The sequence below is a fragment of the Salmo trutta genome, chromosome 17, assembly GCF_901001165.1.
Source record: "Salmo trutta chromosome 17, fSalTru1.1, whole genome shotgun sequence".
NCBI lineage: Eukaryota > Metazoa > Chordata > Actinopteri > Salmoniformes > Salmonidae > Salmo > Salmo trutta.
The window spans coordinates 43,948,053-43,968,265 of record NC_042973.1 but is presented as its reverse complement, the minus strand read 5'-3'; the positions used below and the strand labels follow the sequence as shown (position 1 = coordinate 43,968,265).

Here is a 20,213-nt window from a genome sequence, read left to right as displayed (position 1 = left end):
CTAATCCAAGACAGGTTATTAAACTCAGGATTAACTATGCAGGATCTGTTAGGAGGGGGATATCTGTCAATCATCACATTAGATACGGAATTAAAATCTCCACCTAATATAATTTTGATATCCTGAAATACACCTATAACTCTTAATTTCTTCTTCAAATTCTTGAAATAATATCCTGTTGTTTGGTTTGTTGTTGGATGAGTAAATATTCCCTAATAAAAACATTTCACTGTTTAAATTCACTGTTAAAATTAACCAACGTCCAGAGTGGTGAGTCTTACTACTGATGACCTTCCCTTTAAATGCACCTCTTAAAACTGCTACACCTGCAGAGTGGTTGTTGCCATATGATAACCAGATATCGTTACCCCATTGATTTTTCCAAAAAGATAGATCGGAAGAACAAGCATGAGTCTCTTGTAAAAAGTAAAAGTCTGCATTAAACCATTTGCAATACAGGAAAATAGCCTTACGCTTGAGTAAATTACGAATACCCCTGACATTAATTGAACAAAGAGATAAAGACAAACTTCAATCAACAACCTTGTTATGCTAATATAAGCTTTTCCTAAGGATATGTAACTCAAAAGGATTCCCATCCCATAATTAACCCCTCCAACAACAAAAAATATTGGTCATAAAATTACCAAAGCATTGTTACTCCCACAAGGGGGAGACATTGTGTATACTTTACAATAAGCAGTTATTCACCTATAGTTAGTGTTTAGTTTACCAGTTCTCAGGTCAGCCTTTTCTCATTCAAGTGCTTGTGTACATTTTTATAATAAAAGGCTGCTTTTCACCTGGTAATCAGTTTTTTGGCCTGACAGTTCTGTCCGAGTTAGACTGATTTGGCCGCATTTCTTTCCCATCGATGATCACTCTTGCACCGATAAAAAAAAATGCAGTTTTCCCTGCCTTTCGAGCTGCAGCCACCATCGGCCACAGTTTCTCTCTTGTCACTTTGTCTGCTGAGGTCAGATCGTCCGTGAACCTAAATTCTTGTTTGATGAGGAATTCACAATTCTTTGCTCGCCTCCAAAGAAGATCCCGTGTAGATCTGTTGGTGAACCGGATAATGGTTGTCCTCGGTCTCTTGTCTTGATCCTTAAGTCTTCCCAAACGATGGACGATGTCTATATTTTCCTGAAGTTTGGCTTTTGATTTGGGAATGACAGCTCCACAAATGTCAACAACTCTGCATTTGATGTCCTCACCTGCTTGTTCTGGAACTCCATGGAACCTCAGGTTCTACCTGCGCTGGTATCTCTGCCTCATTCACCTTTTGCTCGAGTTCAGCCACCTTCTTTTCATTTTCCTGGCAGATAACTTCCACTTTCTTCATGTCACTTTTGAGGGTTTTCACTTCTCCAAAAATAAAGTCAACAGATTTTTAAATGGCCTCAATTTTCATCGTATTCTCCATAACCATGACCTCCAAGCCATTTGCCCTTTCATCCATCTTTGCTGTCAAACGCATTACAATATTGTTTTGCATCTCAAGAAGTGACATACCCTCTTGGCCTCTCATCTTTTTCCCCTGGGGCTTGACTGGAGTGCCGGGGTCGTAAGGTAAAGGCCTGAGCTGGGGACTGGAGGGGCGCAAGATGTGAGCATTGTTGTCAGTGCTCACCGCATTTTCGTCACCCATTGCAGTATTTCCCCCCACAGTTACATTCTGAAGAGGAGTACCCAAAATCATACTATCTTTTGTGGATAACTGTCCATCTGACGATCTCTCCATTTCTTTCCTTTTGGTTCTGGTCGTGGCAGTTTCCATGTACGTTCGACAAGGTAGTTTATGAGCTAGCTAGCTTATCAGGCTATCTAGTGTTGTCGCAAACTTTATTTTAGAGGTGAATAACTTGCAGAAAGTAATCAATTACTTTGGTAAATAACCTAAACCATATTCATACAGGGTTTTATGACCGTAGAAATAATCCAATGGTCATAATTGAGTAAGGAAATCCAATAATTCCTTCAGCTACCAAAACAAATTATCAGCACTGACCGCCATCTTGCGCGCCATTCCAGGTCAAAGCTTCTTGCATGCATGGCTTGCATGCATGGCTTTGAGATGTAAGTTGGGTTGTTTGGATGAACCAATTGCTGGGTTGCAGGCATTGGGTCAATAGTTGTTGTTTTCTGTAAATACATCAAGGTTGGGTTGTTGGGTTATTAAGGTTGGGCTATGGATATTTGACCCAGCCAGTGGGTTAATTCTCCTGCCACAAGGGTGTGAAGTCCACCAGAACACTTGCAAGTATTCTAGTTCTAATGCGATTCAGTGACTGACGAGTGGAAACCGGCAATTGTTATTTCGACAGACTAAGGGTGTTTTGGCTGAATGAAATCTGTGAAAACGGTATGCAACAAAATGTTACAAATTATACATTTGATTGTATTTCAGGTTATAGGTTGTCCTATCATAATCAGGTAGGTAGCGTTACCTAGCTATCCATTTTCTGTGCTAATAGCTGACACTTCTTCTGGACTGTCTCAGACATTGTTTCACATGTTAGCTAACGTTAGCTGGCTAGCTAGCTAAGTTAACATGGTTAGATTTTACTTATTCTCCATCTGGGTTAATTTAACCAAGATATATGCTGGCTTGTCTCATGCTTGCATGGTGATTGATTGAGTTAGCTAGTGTTACTGTACTGGTTTTCAATGATTTCTGACAGTGGGAGTATTAGTCGAACTTGTGAAGTTGAGGAAGATGGATGCAAATTCTATTAGCTAGCAAACAGAGTTTACCTTAAATTTTAGTTTAGCTAGCTAGATATGGTTCTAATATTTCTGTACTTAAATGCAGAAGTCAAGGCCAATGAATGGACAACAATGTAAAAATACGCTGAATGAGTGGAACCTGGCCTCTGATTCCAAAGTAACTAAAAGTGAGAAATGTATTTTTGAGAGTGGGGACAGAGCTTTGGGGAGGAAAGAAACACTGATTTTCATTGACCCTGTGGAAAAACAGCATCTACGTCTTCCACATTGTCATTGATAACCAATAGTACAACCTTAATGGAAACATGAAAGATTTAACTTCACCAGAGCCTCTTACAACCATGCAGCCACTTTGGGACTAGTTACATTACATGCACAGCTACCATAGATTGTCTGGCATTCATTTCACCATACTTGCTTTATTGGTAATTTCACAGATATTCTGTCACAGTGACCAACCTGACACACAAACACACATCACAGGCTGGGTGCAGCTCATGGGCACTTAGGGACAAAGCGCCTTGCTTAAAAGGCACAACGGGAGTAGCTAGTATCCAGAGATATTGTAGCTGGTAAACCTTTGGCTGATGGATCACTCCCTGCCAATTTCCCTGCAGGCAGCTCGGGGGTTCGAATTTTGGCCTGCCTTTCTAAACTCAAAACTACTAACGCCTCTATTAATTTGGCGCTTTCCTCACTCCCTTGCCTTCGTACAACTATTTGATATGGCTTATCAACCCTTCCCTCAAAGTATTTAATTTAGAAATGTGGGTGAAACGTTCCCTTAAAATCACCCCCCTAGCGGTTAAGCCTAGCGGTTAAGAGCGTTGGGCCAGTAACGGATAGGTAGCTGGTTCGAATCCCAGAGCTAGCAAGGTGGACAAATCTGCCGTTCTGCTCGAGCAAGGCAGTTAACCCCCAACAACAACAACTGCTGCCCGGGTGCCAAAGACGTGGATGTCAATTAAGGCAGCCCCCACCACCTCTCTGATTCAGAGGGGTTGGGTTAAATGCGGAAGACACATTTCGGTTTACTACATTCAGTTGTGCAACTGATTAAGTACCCGCTTTCCCTTTAACCCTCTCATTTGGAACGGAAGAGATGGACCAGGAAACGCTCTTGCTTTAGGACGACGACTCGACTATAGCCTGAAGTTAAAGAAGAACATAAAAGCCTTACATGCAGTGAGTATTCTGTAAATGACACCTTTTTTTATACACGAGGGGAAGTCCTCGACACACAGACATGAATACTTAGGACTGTGGACACACCAAGCTTGAGCAGTAGCTGGGTCTTGCCAGGTACATGTTGAAAGATTTATGTATTTTGAAAACTGATTGTTAAAAGGAATTTATAATTCATTGAATACTTTGTGCTCACAACAGAGTCAAATGTGAGAGGGTAGCCCAGATGACCAAATGGCTGAACATCTGGCCGGCAAACCAGGTTGCAGAGTACATGAAGGAGACCGTGATCCAGAGGGCTCAGCGGACCAGACAGAATGGGGCCAAGACAGTCGAGATAGTCAGAGTTTCCGCGTCTGCTGGATACTCCAGGCATGGTGGGTCATTTTTTATTTTTTTTTTATACAAAAACAGACTTTAATTTGATTCTGTTTTCTGGGATTAACTAGCCTGGGCTGGCGAAGCAACGTTTTTTGTCCTTGAAGACCACGATCCAGTTACAATTTATTTAATCTGTAGCCTAATAAACTGCATGCTTCCCGAGTCGTAGTGGGAGGACCACACAACATATCATCGCGTGAGTTTCCACCGCCATTTCTCGCACAATTAATTTAAAATGACACTAAAATATCGCCCCATGTCAAAAAAAAACTAATTGTCTTCAGGCATTTATAGAATTGTACCGGAATTTCATGTTTCCATCAGCCCGGTCGTGACTTTTTTCATGCGTCAGAATTCATCTGCATGAAATGGTTGACTGGAAACGTGGTTAGTGTTGTGCAAATTAACCTTTGATCCCCAGTCTCAAATGAATGAAAGATGTAGGCATCAAACAGGGATTGGGTGTTGATGTAAATGGCTATAAAATATACAAAATGAATTGTGTGTGATGGCATTGTCAGTGTGCCTCCGTGGTTTGCACAAGTCCTAATATCACTAAGGTGGAGGTGACCAGACCCTACCCATTTGTGTTGGCTCTTGGGAACTGCTCACAGGTGTTTACAGTCATTAGTGGACTGGCATTGGAGCAAGATACACTGCTTGGGGCACTGGATGTGTCCTATTATGTGTTTGATTTATAGTTAGCTTTTTTATGCCTTTGTTCCTGCTTTTTGCCTATAGTACGGTATGTGGCTCATTTTCCTTTAGTTCAATTACTGAAGCACATTCTGGTATGCTTTCATTCTTTCACACCAACTTACTTTTAATACAAATGGTACATTTTGGAGATTGTGAAAAGTGCTTTATGAATGAAATACACTTATTAAGTAATGAGTCATTAGTCCATGTCCTTAGTAGAGTGACATTCAAATGTAATATTTTACACTTGTTCTGTGTAACAATGTTTTAACGCTATCCAAATGAAGACTATTATTGTATGGCAAAACAGCATGGTGTGTGTGTGTGCTGTCACCTAAGATGTGCCAATGAATGTGATTATCTATTGATTAGCTCTGGCACTGTCTGATAGACAGATCTGTGTTAATACCACTTAAGACAGACAACGTCACACACACGCACATGCTTTGTTTTTCTCCGATTGCAATCGGAGTGTGCACACCAAGTTCAACTGAGGCGTTAGTCTGATGTTTGGACATTAAAGAATATGAATCAATTCTAATAAGCATTCCTAGCTTATGAAATATTATCTTGTGAAATATACTGAACATAAATATGAAACGCAAAAATGTCAAGTGTTCCATAGGCACAAAAAGCTTATTTGTCTCAAATTCTGTGAACAAATTTGTTTACATCCCTGTTAGTGAGCATTTCTCCTTTGCCAAGATAATCCTCCACCTGACAGGTGTGTGTCACCTACAATCTTCGTTTTAGAGAATTTGGCAGTACGTCCAACTGGCCTCCCAACCACAGACCAAGTGTAACCGCGCCAGCCCAGGACCTCCACATCTGGCTTCTTCACCTGCGGGATGGTCTGAGAACAGCCACCCGGACAGCTGATGAAACTGTGGGTTTGCACAACCAAATGGTTTCTGACAGTTTGTGCAGAAATTATCTCAGGGAAGCTCATCTACGTGCTTGTCGTCCTCACCAGGGTCTTGGCCTGACTGCAGTTCGGCGTCGTAACTGACTTCAGTGGGCAAATGCTGACCTTCAATGGCCACTGGCACGCTGGAGAAGTGTGCTATTCACAGATTAATTCCGGTTTCAACTGTACCGGCAAATGGCAGACAGCGTATATGGTGTCGTGTGGACGAGAGGCTTGCTGATGTCAATGTTGTGAAGAGTGTCCCATGGTGGCGGTGGGGTTATGGTATGGGCAAGCATAAGCTACGGACAATGAACACAACTGCATTTTATCAATGGCAATTTGAATGCACAGAGATACAGTACCGTGACGAGATCCTGAGGTGGTCACACCAGATACTGACTGGTTTTCCGATCCACGCCCCTACCTTTTTTTTTTTTAAGTATCTGTGACCAACAGATGCATGTCTGTATTCCCAGTCATGCGAAATCCATCAATTAAGGCCTAATGAAATTATTTAAATTGACTGATTTCCTTATATGAACTGTAATTCAGTAAAATCATTGAAATTGTTGCATGTTGCGTTTATATTTTTGTTCAGTGTAAAAATAGACAATAGGGCTTTCAATGTATGTTCTGAAATGCAGGCAATAGAAATTCATTATTTGAAATTCAACATTGTATATTGATTGTGAGGGGGTGGGATGGTAGAGTAGGCAAAAATATTCAAGCAAAATTGAAATTAGGATTACATAAATTACCCAGCTGTGCTGGGTCAATCTCCCAACCCAATGTGCTGGGTTTGTCACAACCCAGCAATATAGACTAATTTACCCAAAAGTTGGGTTAAGCTCTCAACCCAAGGGACTGGGTTAGAAGCACTACCCAAACCCACTAGGTTGAATTAACCCAATGCTGTGTTAGCCCAATATTGACCCAGCACTGGGTTGTTAAATATGAATTGCCATATTAGGCATAACTGAATTTCTACCTTTTAAGATGCCAAAATATAAATTGGTTTTCAGTATCCTAATTTTGTTTTGTTTTCTGATAGTTTCAGTGCATGCATTCAACAAGCTTTGGACAAAGGACTTCCATAGGGCAGCCATCTCCAAAGTTCACTCAAAAGGCAATAGTTCTGAACTGGGTTTGATTTAGTTTTTGTTGTTTTAATTATCTTTTAAACTTCCATTGCTTAATCTATTGCTCAGTTATCACCTGGCTCATGTAAATAATTATGTAGTTGTCCCTTTAAAACAGCTTAAGGTCAACATCCCCATATTGTTCACATTTCTCCCATGTAAAAAAATATTAATTCTTTGCCATTTTCTTCATTACCATGCTGATGATTTCAAGTTGTATTGGATTTATTTGAGACATTGAATACATGTTGTTTAGTATATTTACTACATTTGGGTTTTTCCTCTCTGTGAAGCAAGTTCATATAAAGTAATTATTTGGTTTATGTACAGTGCCTTCAGAAAGTATTCAGACCCCTTTACTTTTTCCACATTACAGCCTTATTCTAAAATTGATTAAATACATTTTCCCCTCAATCTACACACAATAACCCAGAATGACAAAGCAAAAACAGTTTCTTATAAATCTTTAAAATTGTAAACAAAATGACATACCTTACTTACAGAAGTATTCAGACCCTTTCCTATGAGACTCAAAATTGAGCTCAGGTGTATCCCGTTTCCATTGATCATCCTTGAGATGTTTCTACAACTTGATTGGAGTTCACTTGTGGTAAATTCAATTGATTGGACATGATTTCGAAAGGCACACACCTGTCTATATAAAGTCCCACAGTTGATAGTGCATGTCAGAGAAAAATCCATGAGGTTGAAGGAAGTGTCCGTAAAGCTCTGGGACAGGACTATGTCGAGATACAAATCTGGGGAAGGGTACCAAAAAATGTCTGCAGCACTGACGATCCAAGAACACAGTGGCCTCCATCATAATTAAATAGAAGAAGTTTGGAACCACCAAGACTCTTCCTAGAGCTGGCTGCCCGGCCAAACTGAGCAATCGGGGGAGAAGGGCCTTGGTCAGGGAGGTGACCAAGAACTTGATGTTCACTCTGATCGAGCTCCAGAGTTCCTCTGTGGAGATGGGAGGACCTTCCAGAACGACAACCATTTCTGTAGCACTCCACCAATCAGGCCTTTATGGTAGGGTGGCTAGACTGAAGCCACTCCTCAGTAAAAAGGCACATGACAGCCCACTTGGAGCTTGCCAAAAGGCACCTAAAGACTCTCAGACCATGAGAAACATGATTCTCTGGTCTGATGACACCAAGATTGAACTCTTTGGCCTGAATTCCAAGCATCACATTTGGAGGAAACTTAGCACCATCCCTACGGTGAAGCATGGTGGTTGCAGCATCATGCTGTGGAGATGTTTAGACTAGTCAGGATCGAGGGAAAGATGAACAGAGCAAAGTACAGAGAGATCCTTGATGAAAACGTGCTCCAGAGCACTCAGGACCTCAGACTGGAGTGAAGGTTCACCTTCCAACAGGACAATTACCCTAAGCACACAGCCAAGACAACGCAGAAGTGGCTTCGGGACAAGTCTCTGAATGTCCATGAGTGGCCCAGCCAGAGCCTGGACTTGAACCAGATCGAACATCTCTGGAGAGACCTGAAAATAGCTGTGCAGCGACGCTCCCCATCCAACCTGACAGAGCTTGAGAGGATCTGCAGAGAAGAATTGGAGAAACTCCCCAAATACAGGTGTGCCATGCTTGAATCGTCATACCCAAGAAGTTTCGAAGCTGTAATCGCTGCCAAAGGTGCTTCAACAAAGTACTGAGTAAAGGGTCCGGGACATCAAGGATTCCAGATAGCACTAACCATACAGGTGATGAGAAAGAATGGAAAGTCATCAAGGTAACTAAACTCTGTGTCTGCAACTCTGGTATGCTCCCATGGTGATTTAATCAGATGCACAATAAAGACAACCTTTCGATCCGAGTTGGATCTTCGTCAGGTCATACACCACTGTGAAACACACCTACCTAAATAACCTCTAGATGCATGAACATCCAGTCACTTGAATGCATATAATACATTAACCTCACAATAAATATTACACAGACATTATGGAAAAACAATTACATGTACTTTTTTTATCCATGTCAAGTAGGCTAATATAGATAGGTAAAAGACTAAATGTGTCAATCATTTTGTATACAATATGATATACAGGGAAAATGGGGAAACAGCACCCCCTATGAGCAGAACACATTTTATAGAAAATATTTTATGTCTCGTTCTTCATTTAGACCTCTTGGAGACAGAGTGTTGAGGAAATGAATCCAAAAGGACTCTTGTCTAAGGAGGAAATTGTCAATATTACCCCCCGGCATTTTCACATGTTCAATGCCCAGATAGGGGAGAAAGGACAAGTTGTGCTTTGCCTGGGAAAAATGCAGAGTAAGAGGACTTTTGATATCATTATGTCTAACGCAACTCCTGTGTTCCGTGATTCTTGTTTTAAGCACTCTACGCGTCTTTCCCACATACGACAATCTGCATGGACACTTGATCAAATAAATTACATTTGTGGTGTTGCAGGATATTTTGCCTTTGCTATCTCTGTCAGTCTCTGGGTCATAAAAAAATGCATTTATTACAGTGGTGTGGGGGCTGTGCTTTGGCAAAGTGGGTGGGGTTATATCCTGCCTGTTTGGCCCTGTCCGGGGGTATCATCGGATGGGGCCACAGTGTCTTCTGATCCCTCCTGTCTCAGCCTCCAGTATTTATGCTGCAGTAGTTTATGTGCCGGGGGGCTAGGGTCAGTCTGTTTCATCTGGAGTATTCTCTTGTCTTATCCGGTGTCCTGTGTGAATTTAAATATGTTCTCTCTAATTCTCTCTTTCTCTCTTTCTCTCGGAGGACCTGAGCCCTAGGACCATGCCTCGGGACTACCTGGCATGATGACTCCTTGCTGTCCCCAGTCCACCTGGCCATGCTGCTGCTCCAGTTTCAACTGTTCTGCCTGCGGCTACGGAACCCTGACCTGTTCACCGGACGTGCTTGTTGCACCCTCGACAACTACAATGATTATTATTATTTGACCATGCTGGTCATTTATGAACATTTTAACATCTTGACCATGTTCTGTTATAATATCCACCCGGCACAGCCAGAAGAGGACTGGCCACCCCTCATAGCCTGGTTCCTCTCTAGGTTTCTTCCTAGGTTTTTGGCCTTTCTAGGGAGTTTTCCCTAGCCACCGTGCCTCTTTCACGTGCATTGCTTGCTGTTTGGGGTTTTAGGCTGGGTTTCTGTACAGCACTTTGAGATTTCAGCTGATATACGAAGGGCTATATAAATAAATTTGATTTGATTTATTTGATAATTATAATGATATCAAAAGTCCTCTTGCTGTACATTTAGTTGGATGTGCATATTTTTCTCTCCTTTCAACTAAACTCTGTAGGCCATAAATGAGATCAAGCTCTGCATCTCGTTTTTCACAATAATGGGAATATTATGTACAGCTGCATCCCATGATTGTAAGATATGTGCTGTAAACATTCACTGGTTTCAATGGATTTTCCTAGGGAGAGCGCAGGAGAAATACAGTAAGTCCATATCTCGTTGCAAGCTTCAGGGGACCATGTGATTATGTTAATCTGTTGTTGATAAGATTACACCCCGTCTTAATGGGCCTCAATGGAGTTGTCTTTGAAATGAGCTTGACTTAATAAAATGACAACCATTTTCATGTCTTAATTTCACATTCCCTTTCACAATACCTCAGAATACTAAAAAGGGAGTTATTTTCACAAGTTCTGATATGATGCACCATCTCTCCTGAGCAGAAAACAAGTTAAATAAAAATTGCTTGGGGATACAATTTATTGGCTCTGAAAAAAAAGCTCTAGGATTGATGTGACATTTTTCAATAAGAGAGTTAATATTTTGATCCCAGTTGTGATAAATTATTTGCTTTTCGAATACGTGCGAAGTCGTTCTGGAAGAATAACGTTTTTTTTATAAGCAAAATAACTCAGATTTTTGTTTTAATCATTAATATTCCAAAGTCAGACGAAAACATAAATCATTGTCTTCAGTGCTTTAAAGCGAGGTTTTTCTAAAGTATAAGGGCTGCTTAAATAAATATTTTCTGTCTATTAAAGACGGACTGTTTTTCAATCAGATGGTTGACATACTGTACAAGTCAAAAGTTTGGTCACACCTACTTATTCCAGGGTTTTTCTTTATTTTTATTATTTTCTACATTGTATAATTATGGTGAAGACATCAAAACTATGAAATAACACATATGGAATCATGTAGTAAGCAAAAAGTTTTTTTTTTAAAATATATTTATTTGAGATTCTTCAAAGTAGCCACCCTTTGCCTTAATGACAGCTTTGCCAACTCTTGGCATTCTCTCAACCAGCTCATGAGGTAGTCATTTCAATTAGGAGGTGTGCCTTGTTAAAAGGTCATTTGTGGAATTTCTTTCCTTCTGAATGCGTTTGAGCCAATCAGTTGGGTTGTGACAAGGTCGGTGTGGTATACAGAAGATAGGGCTATTTGGTAAAAGACCAAGTCCATATTATGGCAAGAACAGCTCAAATAATCAAAGAGAAATGACAGTCCATCATTACTTTAAGACATGAAGGTCAATCAATACAGAACATTAAGAACTTTGAAAGTTTCTTCAAGTGCAGTCGCAAAAACCATCAAGTTCTATGATATAACTGGCTCTCATGACGACCGCCACAGAAAAGGAAGACTGAGTTACCCCTGCTGCAGAGGATAAGTTCATTAGAGTTACCAGCCTCAGAAATTACAGCCCAAATAAATGCTTCAGAGAGTTCAATTAACAGACAAATCTCAACATCAACTGTTCAGAGGAGATTGCGTGAATCAGCCCTTCATGGTCGAATTGCTGCAAAGAAACCACTACTAAAGGACACCAATAAGAAGAGACTTGCTTGGGCCAAGAAACACGAGCAATGGACATTAGACCGGTGGAAATCTGTCCTTTGGTCTGATGAGTCCAAATTAGAGATTTTCTTTCTCCCTTTTCACTTTGTCATGATGGGGTATTGTGTGTAGATTGATTAGGATTTAAAAAAAAATGTCATCCATTTTAGAATAAGGCTGTAACGTAAACATTTTTGGAAAAAGTGAAGGGCTCTGAATATATTTTCCGAATGCACTGCACAATATTGCGGAGACGACACTATTACAGAAGCATATATGATATCCATTATCTTTAAGATTTCAATATACTTATTCTGGCCTACACTCATATTGTTACCGATACCACAGCATTTCAGTCTCTAAGATTCATTGAAAATAACTTCTACGTTTTTTATACTGAGCCGTGTGGAACAATGGCCTCTCTGTACGAAGAATACAAAGGGAGCGTGTCAATCCCTAACATATAAAAATCTCATAGCGTATTCATTGCGAGAAAAGCCTCAATCCCGATGGAACATTTCTGTTAAATGTAACAATTGTGAAATAACAGACAGACAGAAAGTAATTCAGAGCGATGGGCTAGAACAAAAGGCCCTTGTGTTAATGAGAGCTCTTTATTAATGTTCCTCTTTGTTTTTCAGCAGGCTGAAGTTGATGACATAGGAGCTCCTGCTTTCTATTACTGAGCTACTGTACATATGATGCTTCATTAGGTTAAATGTCAAGAATTGTGTGTGTGTCGGTTCTTATATCCTTGTGGGGACCAAAAATCCCCCAAACGTCCCCATAAGGATAGTAAAACAAGTAAAATTATTCCTCATGGGGACATTTCCCACATCCCAATAAGGACAAAGGCTATTTTAAACTTAGGGGTTAGGTTTAGGGTTTGGGTTAAAGGGATTTTGGAAATCTACTTCCTCAGAGTCAGATGAACTCGTGGATACCATTTGTATGTCTCTGCGTGTAGTTTGAAGAAAGTTGCTAGCGCAATTGCTAACTAGCGTAAGCGCAATGACTGGAAGTCATTATGCTAACGCTAGTTAGTTTGCCAGCCACTACTATCTTTAACATCCTTCTTACTGGACACAGAGACATAAAAATGGTATCCACGAGTTCATCTGACTCTGCGGATGACTTCGTCAACCATTTTGAAAAGAAGGTTGACGATATCCGATCCTCGTTTGCTAAGTCAAACGACACCGCTGGTCCTGCTCACACTGCCCTACCCTGTGCTTTGACCTCTTTCTCCCCTCTCTCTCCAGATGAAATCTCGCGTCTTGTGACGGCCGGCCGCCCAACAACCTGCCCACTTGACCCTATCCCCTCCTCTCTTCTCCAGACCATTTCCGGAGACCTTCTCCCCTACCTCACCTCGCTCATCAACTCATCCTTGACCGCTGGCTACGTCCCTTCCGTCTTCTAGAGAGCGAGAGTTGCACCCCTTCTGAAAAAACCTACACTCGATCCCTCCGATGTCAACAACTACAGACCAGTATCCCTTCTTTCTTTTCTCTCCAAAACTCTTGAACGTGCCGTCCTTGGCCAGCTCTCCTGCTATCTCTCTCAGAATGACCTTCTTGATCCTAATCAGTCAGGTTTCAAGACTGGGCATTCAACTGAGACTGCTCTTCTCTGTGTCACGGAGGCTCTCCGCACTGCTAAAGCTAACTCTCTCTCCTCTGCTCTCATCCTTCTAGACCCATCTGCTGCCTTTGATACTGTGAACCATCAGATCCTCCTCTCCACCCTCTCCGAGTTGGGCATCTCCGGCGCGGCCCACGCTTGGATTGCGTCCTACCTGACAGGTCGCTCCTACCAGGTGGCGTGGCGAGAATCTGTCTCCGCACCACGCGCTCTCACCACTGGTGTCCCCCAGGGCTCTGTTCTAGGCCCTCTCCTATTCTCGCTATACACCAAGTCACTTGGCTCTGTCATATCCTCACATGGTCTCTCCTATCATTGCTATGCAGACGACACACAATTAATCTTCCCTTCTGATAACCAGGCGGCGAATCGCATCTCTGCATGTCTGGCAGACATATCAGTGTGGATGACGGATCACCACCTCAAGCTGAACCTCAGCAAGACGGAGCTGCTCTTCCTCCCGGGGAAGGACTGCCCGTTCCATGATCTCGCCATCACGGTTGACAACTCCCTTGTGTCCTCCTCCCAGAGTGCTAAGAACCTTGGCGTGATCCTGGACAACACCCTGTCGTTCTCCACTAACATCAAGGCGGTGACCCGATCCTGTAGGTTCATGCTCTACAACATTCGCAGAGTACGACCCTGCCTCACAGGAAGCGGCGCAGGTCCTAATCCAGGCACTTGTCATCTCCCGTCTGGATTACTGCAACTCGCTGTTGGCTGGGCTCCCTGCCTGTGCCATTAAACCCCTACAACTCATCCAGAACGCCGCAGCCCGTCTGGTGTTCAACCTTCCCAAGTTCTCTCACGTCATCCCGCTCCTCCGCTCTCTCCACTGGCTTCCAGTTGAAGCTCGCATCCGCTACAAGACCATGGTGCTTGCCTTCGGAGCTGTGAGGGGAACGGCACCTCCGTACCTTCAGGCTCTGATCAGGCCCTACACCCAAACAAGGGCACTGCGTTCATCCACCTCTGGCCTGCTCGCCTCCCTACCTCTGAGGAAGCACAGTTCCCGCTCAGCCCAGTCAAAACTGTTCGCTGCTCTGGCACCCCAATGGTGGAACAAGCTCCCTCACGACGCCAGGACAGCGGAGTCAATCACCACCTTCCGGAGACACCTGAAACCCCACCTCTTTAAGGAATACCTGGGATAGGATAAAGTAATCCTTCTAACCCCCCCCCTAAAAGATTTAGATGCACTATTGTAAAGTGGTTGTTCCACTGGATATCATAAGGTGAATGCACAAATTTGTAAGTCGCTCTGGATAAGAGTGTCTGCTAAATTACTTAAATGTAAATCAAAGGGTCTAATTGCCAAAACCCCAAAGTATGGTTCAGGTTAAGGTAAAGGAAAAAATGATTTTGAATGGAAATCAATTTTAGGTCCCCACAAGGATAGAAGAACAAAACATGTGTTCGTAGCACTCCAGTAACTGTCAGGATTTGTACATTACACAGCCAACATGTACTAATCCCTCTTCAATTAACTCAGCAAGGACTTCATTGCAAATAAATAAATATCTCTTTCTCCTCCTGACAGTCACTTTTCTGTGCATATGCTAGGCAAGGAAGAGATGGTGCTGTCAATTATCAAAGCCAACTCTCAATCCTTCATTATGGAACTAATTTCACACAGATATATCATATCAATGCATCTAACGTTAATTAGCAAAGATGCCAAAGTAACTTTCAACAAGTGTAACAGACGACTGAAAACAACCACCCCGTTGGATTAATAAACATTGTAAGACTCCAACCATCTGCCTCCTGTGTCTGCATTTGGGTCTCGCCTTGTGCCTTGATACCACCTTTGGTAGTACCACAGTATAGATCAAACCAGTCAAGACAGAATTACACATTTCTTTCAGTGTTTTTTCTGTAGTTAGGTCTCCCCTTCACTCTGCAGTAACCTGTAGAGTGCTCTTTGATAAGATCCTTTGATAAGAAATATGGATCTCTAAAAGGTTTCTCCTACCCAGTGCAGTGCCAATTGGGATTTTCTCCATATCTCCACACAGTCTAGGGTCTGGTCTCCTAGGTAACACCAGTTCTAATGGGGCGATTCCATGCGAAAAATATTTTTGGTATCTTAGAATGTTGTTTTAGCAATTCTCACATAGAAACTTAATTGGGTGGAAGGATGTTAGACATGCTTTTTACATTTGCATCACAAACCATACATTATTAGATTTTTTTTTAAGTGGCCATTTTAGGTATTTTTTAGACCTATATACACGCCTCCTATTTACATGCCTCCTATAAGACCCTATGATCTGTGAACCGTATATTATACAGACAACATCTTGGTGTCATTATACTCCTTATAATGTTCTCTCAAATATGGATTATGTCTAGTTTCTGAAATAAAAACATTCACATTCATTTATTCAATAAAAAATATGAATATCATAAATATTTCTTACATAAAGAAATTATATTTGGAACAATATACTCTTCAAACACCACATTTCCTGGGGGAGCTCTCTGGTACTTTTATTGATATAAGCCATTTTATACATAGAAATGTACATAATAGGTAATTAACCAATCACAAGCCTCCTTTAGGATTGCACATTCAGCAAATCACCAGCAGAGAGACTTCCCTTTGAATATATTTACCATTCACTGTGTTGGTAGTGCTAATAAAATGCATCAGAACTTCAGAATTAGCACAGAGCCCATTCTGGAAATGTAATGTACTTGTAGAGTACGTTGTTCCAAACAATAGGACTTAAAATGAACAAAATCAAAAAGGTGTATTTTAGGGGGTAACATTAACTTGCTTGACCATGCAGAAGGCCAAGTAACTTTGTTAAAAGCTAATTGCTTGTGGACTTCACCGAACATAGGTTGCCCTCTGGTTTTGTGATGAAACAAAAAGGTGTGGTCGAATTTATTCTGCCACTGTCGTCTTATTGTCTGGGCCTTAGTTCATATGCCTTGCCACCGTGATATAGGCCTAACAGGTTACAGAGCAAACAACGCAATTTCCACAACACATAGGTTGTAATATGGCTTTTTTTCTGGCTCGGCTTCCCCAGAGATTTTACCCACACATCGCTACTGGAGGCGAGGAATTTCCTGGTGGCATGGCAGACCATCCGTTCCCACAGGAAATACTCTTCTACCTCCCCCATAGTAGACACGCCATCACTCTGATTGGTTGCTGGTTCATGGTCAATGACATTCACCACCGTCATAACTCTCCTGTGAAGATCTGAAGGATCAGGTTGCAGTGGGTCCGCTCTACAGTGCCCTCTCTCTCTCTCCCGCTTTATGGCGGTCGTAAAATACACTGCCTCTGGGCTCAGTAGTATTGAAGATTGGAATGTAACTGTGGAACACAGAGAGACACTTGGATGTCAAAAGGTTGAATAATTGAACAGTATTTCTGTATTCCAAGCAGTTGGAGTGGTCCGTGAACACTTAAGGGACAATCATGTTGAGTTTGTTTCATTTGGTGACCTCATGAGGACAGGAGACACACATTACTGTTCCGTTGTTTGTATACACTTCTCAATTATGGGGTTTGCATCTGGATGTTGTATAAAATAAATGATTGAGTATAGGAATACTTTTGAAAAGATTAAATGTGATGTTAGCCTTCTAAATGAGAGTATGGGTTTTCATATAAAGTTTTAACTAGTCAGTGACCACAGACATTTACATCGGTGTCATGGAACGCCCCCTTTTCTACTCCAGAATAAAAGGACGTGCGACAAAATGTACATTTAGTCAAGATAACGCCGGGACGAGGTCCCCACGTTGAAATGGCTACTACTCTCTGGAGACACATAAATAAATGTATGTAACTACGCAAGTCAGTTCAGAACAAATTCTTACTTTCAATGACGGCCTACTGGGGAACAGTGGGTTAACAGCCTTGTTCAGGGGCAGAATGACAGATTTTTACCTTGTCAGCTCGGGGATTCGATCCAGCAACCTTTCGGTTACTGGCCCAATGCTCTAACTACTGTGCCGGGTGAGGCTGGTGTGTGAAGTGGTTCAAACTACTCTAGAGACCAGAAAACATGGAAGCTGTCGCTACATGTTGAAATGGTTGGCAACTCTACCAAAGGACAAGACCAGAAAAGGTGGAGATTATCCCCACGCTGAAATGGTGAAGAAATCTACCAACTAAAAACCAATTATTCAGGCTTCAGCTGTTTAAATACTTTATTCTGGTAAACGCATCTGTCCTAAGAACATTTCCGAATGATACTCTGAAGTACCCATTATAACAACCTACAACTACGACAGACTTTGATCTCTGGTGGACAAACCAGAGGTTTTCTGTCGACTGACTATCCAGCAGACAGCTTGGCAATCACAGAGATGGACAACAAAGGCATACACTTGTAAATATGTAAATTGCAATTTCTTTTTGAATGAGCGGCTGTTCATGTTAAAAGTATTAGCATTTCATGAGTGTAGCTATCAACTGTATTACAGTGGGTCCACTCTGAGTTTCCCGCTCTTGAGCTGTCCCCACCCCTTTCCTTTTTCTACCAAGCTGTCATATCAGTTTCGTCCACTAGGGACTTGGATTTGTGTCATGTTAGTAACCAATGTATGACCTATTGTGTGTGTATTTATGTCATTCTGCGATTGATTAGTTAGCTTGTAACTAAGCCAATTTGTATATCGCTGATTCCTGATTTGATGCTAGGGTTATTGCAGATAAAGGGTTTGCGACGTTCAGGATTGAGAATGATGAGGTAATAATACATTAATAGAAGACTGTAATCGATAAGATAAAATATCTGAAGAGTTATAGTCGGGAAATTTAGACAAACATTTTCCCAAGGTGCCCCAACTTCCTAGTTAATTACTATTCGGTGATTTGTTTAATTACGGAATAATTACACAGAGAATTGGTTTGATAATTGAACAGTCTTCACATTTAATGATAGTCAACGCTACAAAACCACCTTTCACCTCCATCAAATACCCAGATAATGCTCTGATAGAGTTTGTATAGGCTTACACACTGATGGAGTGCAACGGTATTTTATCCTAACCCCTAACACTCCATCATAGTACAGAGGCAGGATTCAGCCTGAACACCCAAATGTAAAACATCTCTGTTTGTATTCTACAGTCATTCCTGTAGAGTTACTGTCTAGAACTAAACTGCATTTTGGACTAATCTCATATCTTGGGTTTCAGCAACAAAAAATAATGTGAAAGTGTTATGCATAATAATTCAATTAACTATCATGAGCCAAATGTACGTCTCAGGGAAAAATGAAAAATGTATAACGACAGTGAGACAGAATAGTGAAAGTGCAGCAGTTTGGAGAGCTACAGTAGCTGTGTAGATTGATTTCCATCCATGGTTTAACATTTCAGGCACCAGTCGATTATATTGACATCTCTGAGAATAGTGGAACATAGCGTCCTCAAAAAAATTCAAGATGCAGTACTAGACTGTCTTGTTGCAATTATGAATTATGCAATGCGAACATGTAGACGGTCAGACGTTCATTGTTTATGATGCGTTAAAATCCAGCACATTACCAAGAGGTAAAAGGGACAAGTAGTATAAAAGCACAAGGCATTGAGAAACACTAATACCTTTTCCAAGAGCTTTTACATTCCACAGACAAGGAAACAAGGATGAATAGCTTGAGTCATAGTTTGAGCAAGGATCTTATTTTGTAAGTGGGGAAAAGACACAGTAATAATTGCTGTGGGGTTTGCGTTAGGACCAGGACAGAGTTGGGAGTGACCTTACAGATAGAGGGGTTAGAGGGCACTCACCTGTGGTGTCATCCCATGACAGAGGTACAGGATGGGGATGTTGTCTGAGTCAGGCCCCTGGTCTAGACACAGGTCATTCCTCAGCATGTTCTTTAACTGGAAGAGACAGACAGAGAGGAGGAAAATAATGCAATAACCATGAAGGAGGGACTGAGACGGATTAAGAACGCAGAAGCTCGTTAATGGACAATCTGTTTCTGGAAAAGACGTCAAGCTCGGCCTTCTTCCATCTGGCAAACGACAATGGATAATTAGTCCTTTAACAATAGAATGATACAGCACAAAACTGGTTTGTGTGACGAACAGTTTGACAAATGGAAGCACTTTAGGCTAATTACTGTTTGCCTCGAAAGACAAAACACAATAGTGTAAACAATTGGTTTCCATTATCCTCACATCAACAAGGGAAGAAATATGTTTTTCCATTAAATAATTGTGACAAAAATAGTCCTGCAGCATCTGTTTGACCACAAATTGAGTCAGGAGAAATTTGCAGTTTGCAGCAGGGTTTAGAGCTACAGCTACAAAAAGAAATAACGAATGCACTTTTCCAACTACGCCTTATTTATGTTTCTATATTCTGTCATTTTTCAATAAATGATTGTGGAATAATGTCCTTGTTATGTTAATATCATTCTCAACAGTGCACTTCAGATTATCATGTTCACTTTTCAGAAAACAATCATGTGAGATTTAGTGATCACATCCTTGTCAAATATGTATTCATATGCGTTTCACCAAGTTGTTTTGATAGCTGCCAACATAATCACATGCACAGCTTGACTCCCATACATGCTCAGTAGTGTCATGATTTGGCATCAAATAATTCAAACACAGTTGTGATGTGAAGTGCTCATCAAACGACCGAGCAAAGCGTTAGAAGGGCGGACAGCTTATTTTTGGACCGTGTCATTACTCATATTTCAATAAAACTGACCTATTTTTTTTTT

The 20,213-nt window shown here is 41.4% G+C and overlaps 1 protein-coding gene across 3 annotated transcripts in view; it reads right to left on the bottom strand.

Moving 5' to 3' along the window:
* Positions 1-20,213, bottom strand: part of LOC115152252 (polypeptide N-acetylgalactosaminyltransferase 18) — a 91,786-nt gene that overhangs the window by 28,832 nt on the left and 42,741 nt on the right. For all 3 annotated transcript variants that reach the window (XM_029696921.1, XM_029696922.1, XM_029696920.1), the window contains exon 9: positions 19,264-19,359. In XM_029696921.1, the coding sequence (XP_029552781.1) occupies positions 19,264-19,359 (96 nt within the window). The remainder of the gene's footprint in view (positions 1-19,263; positions 19,360-20,213) is intronic.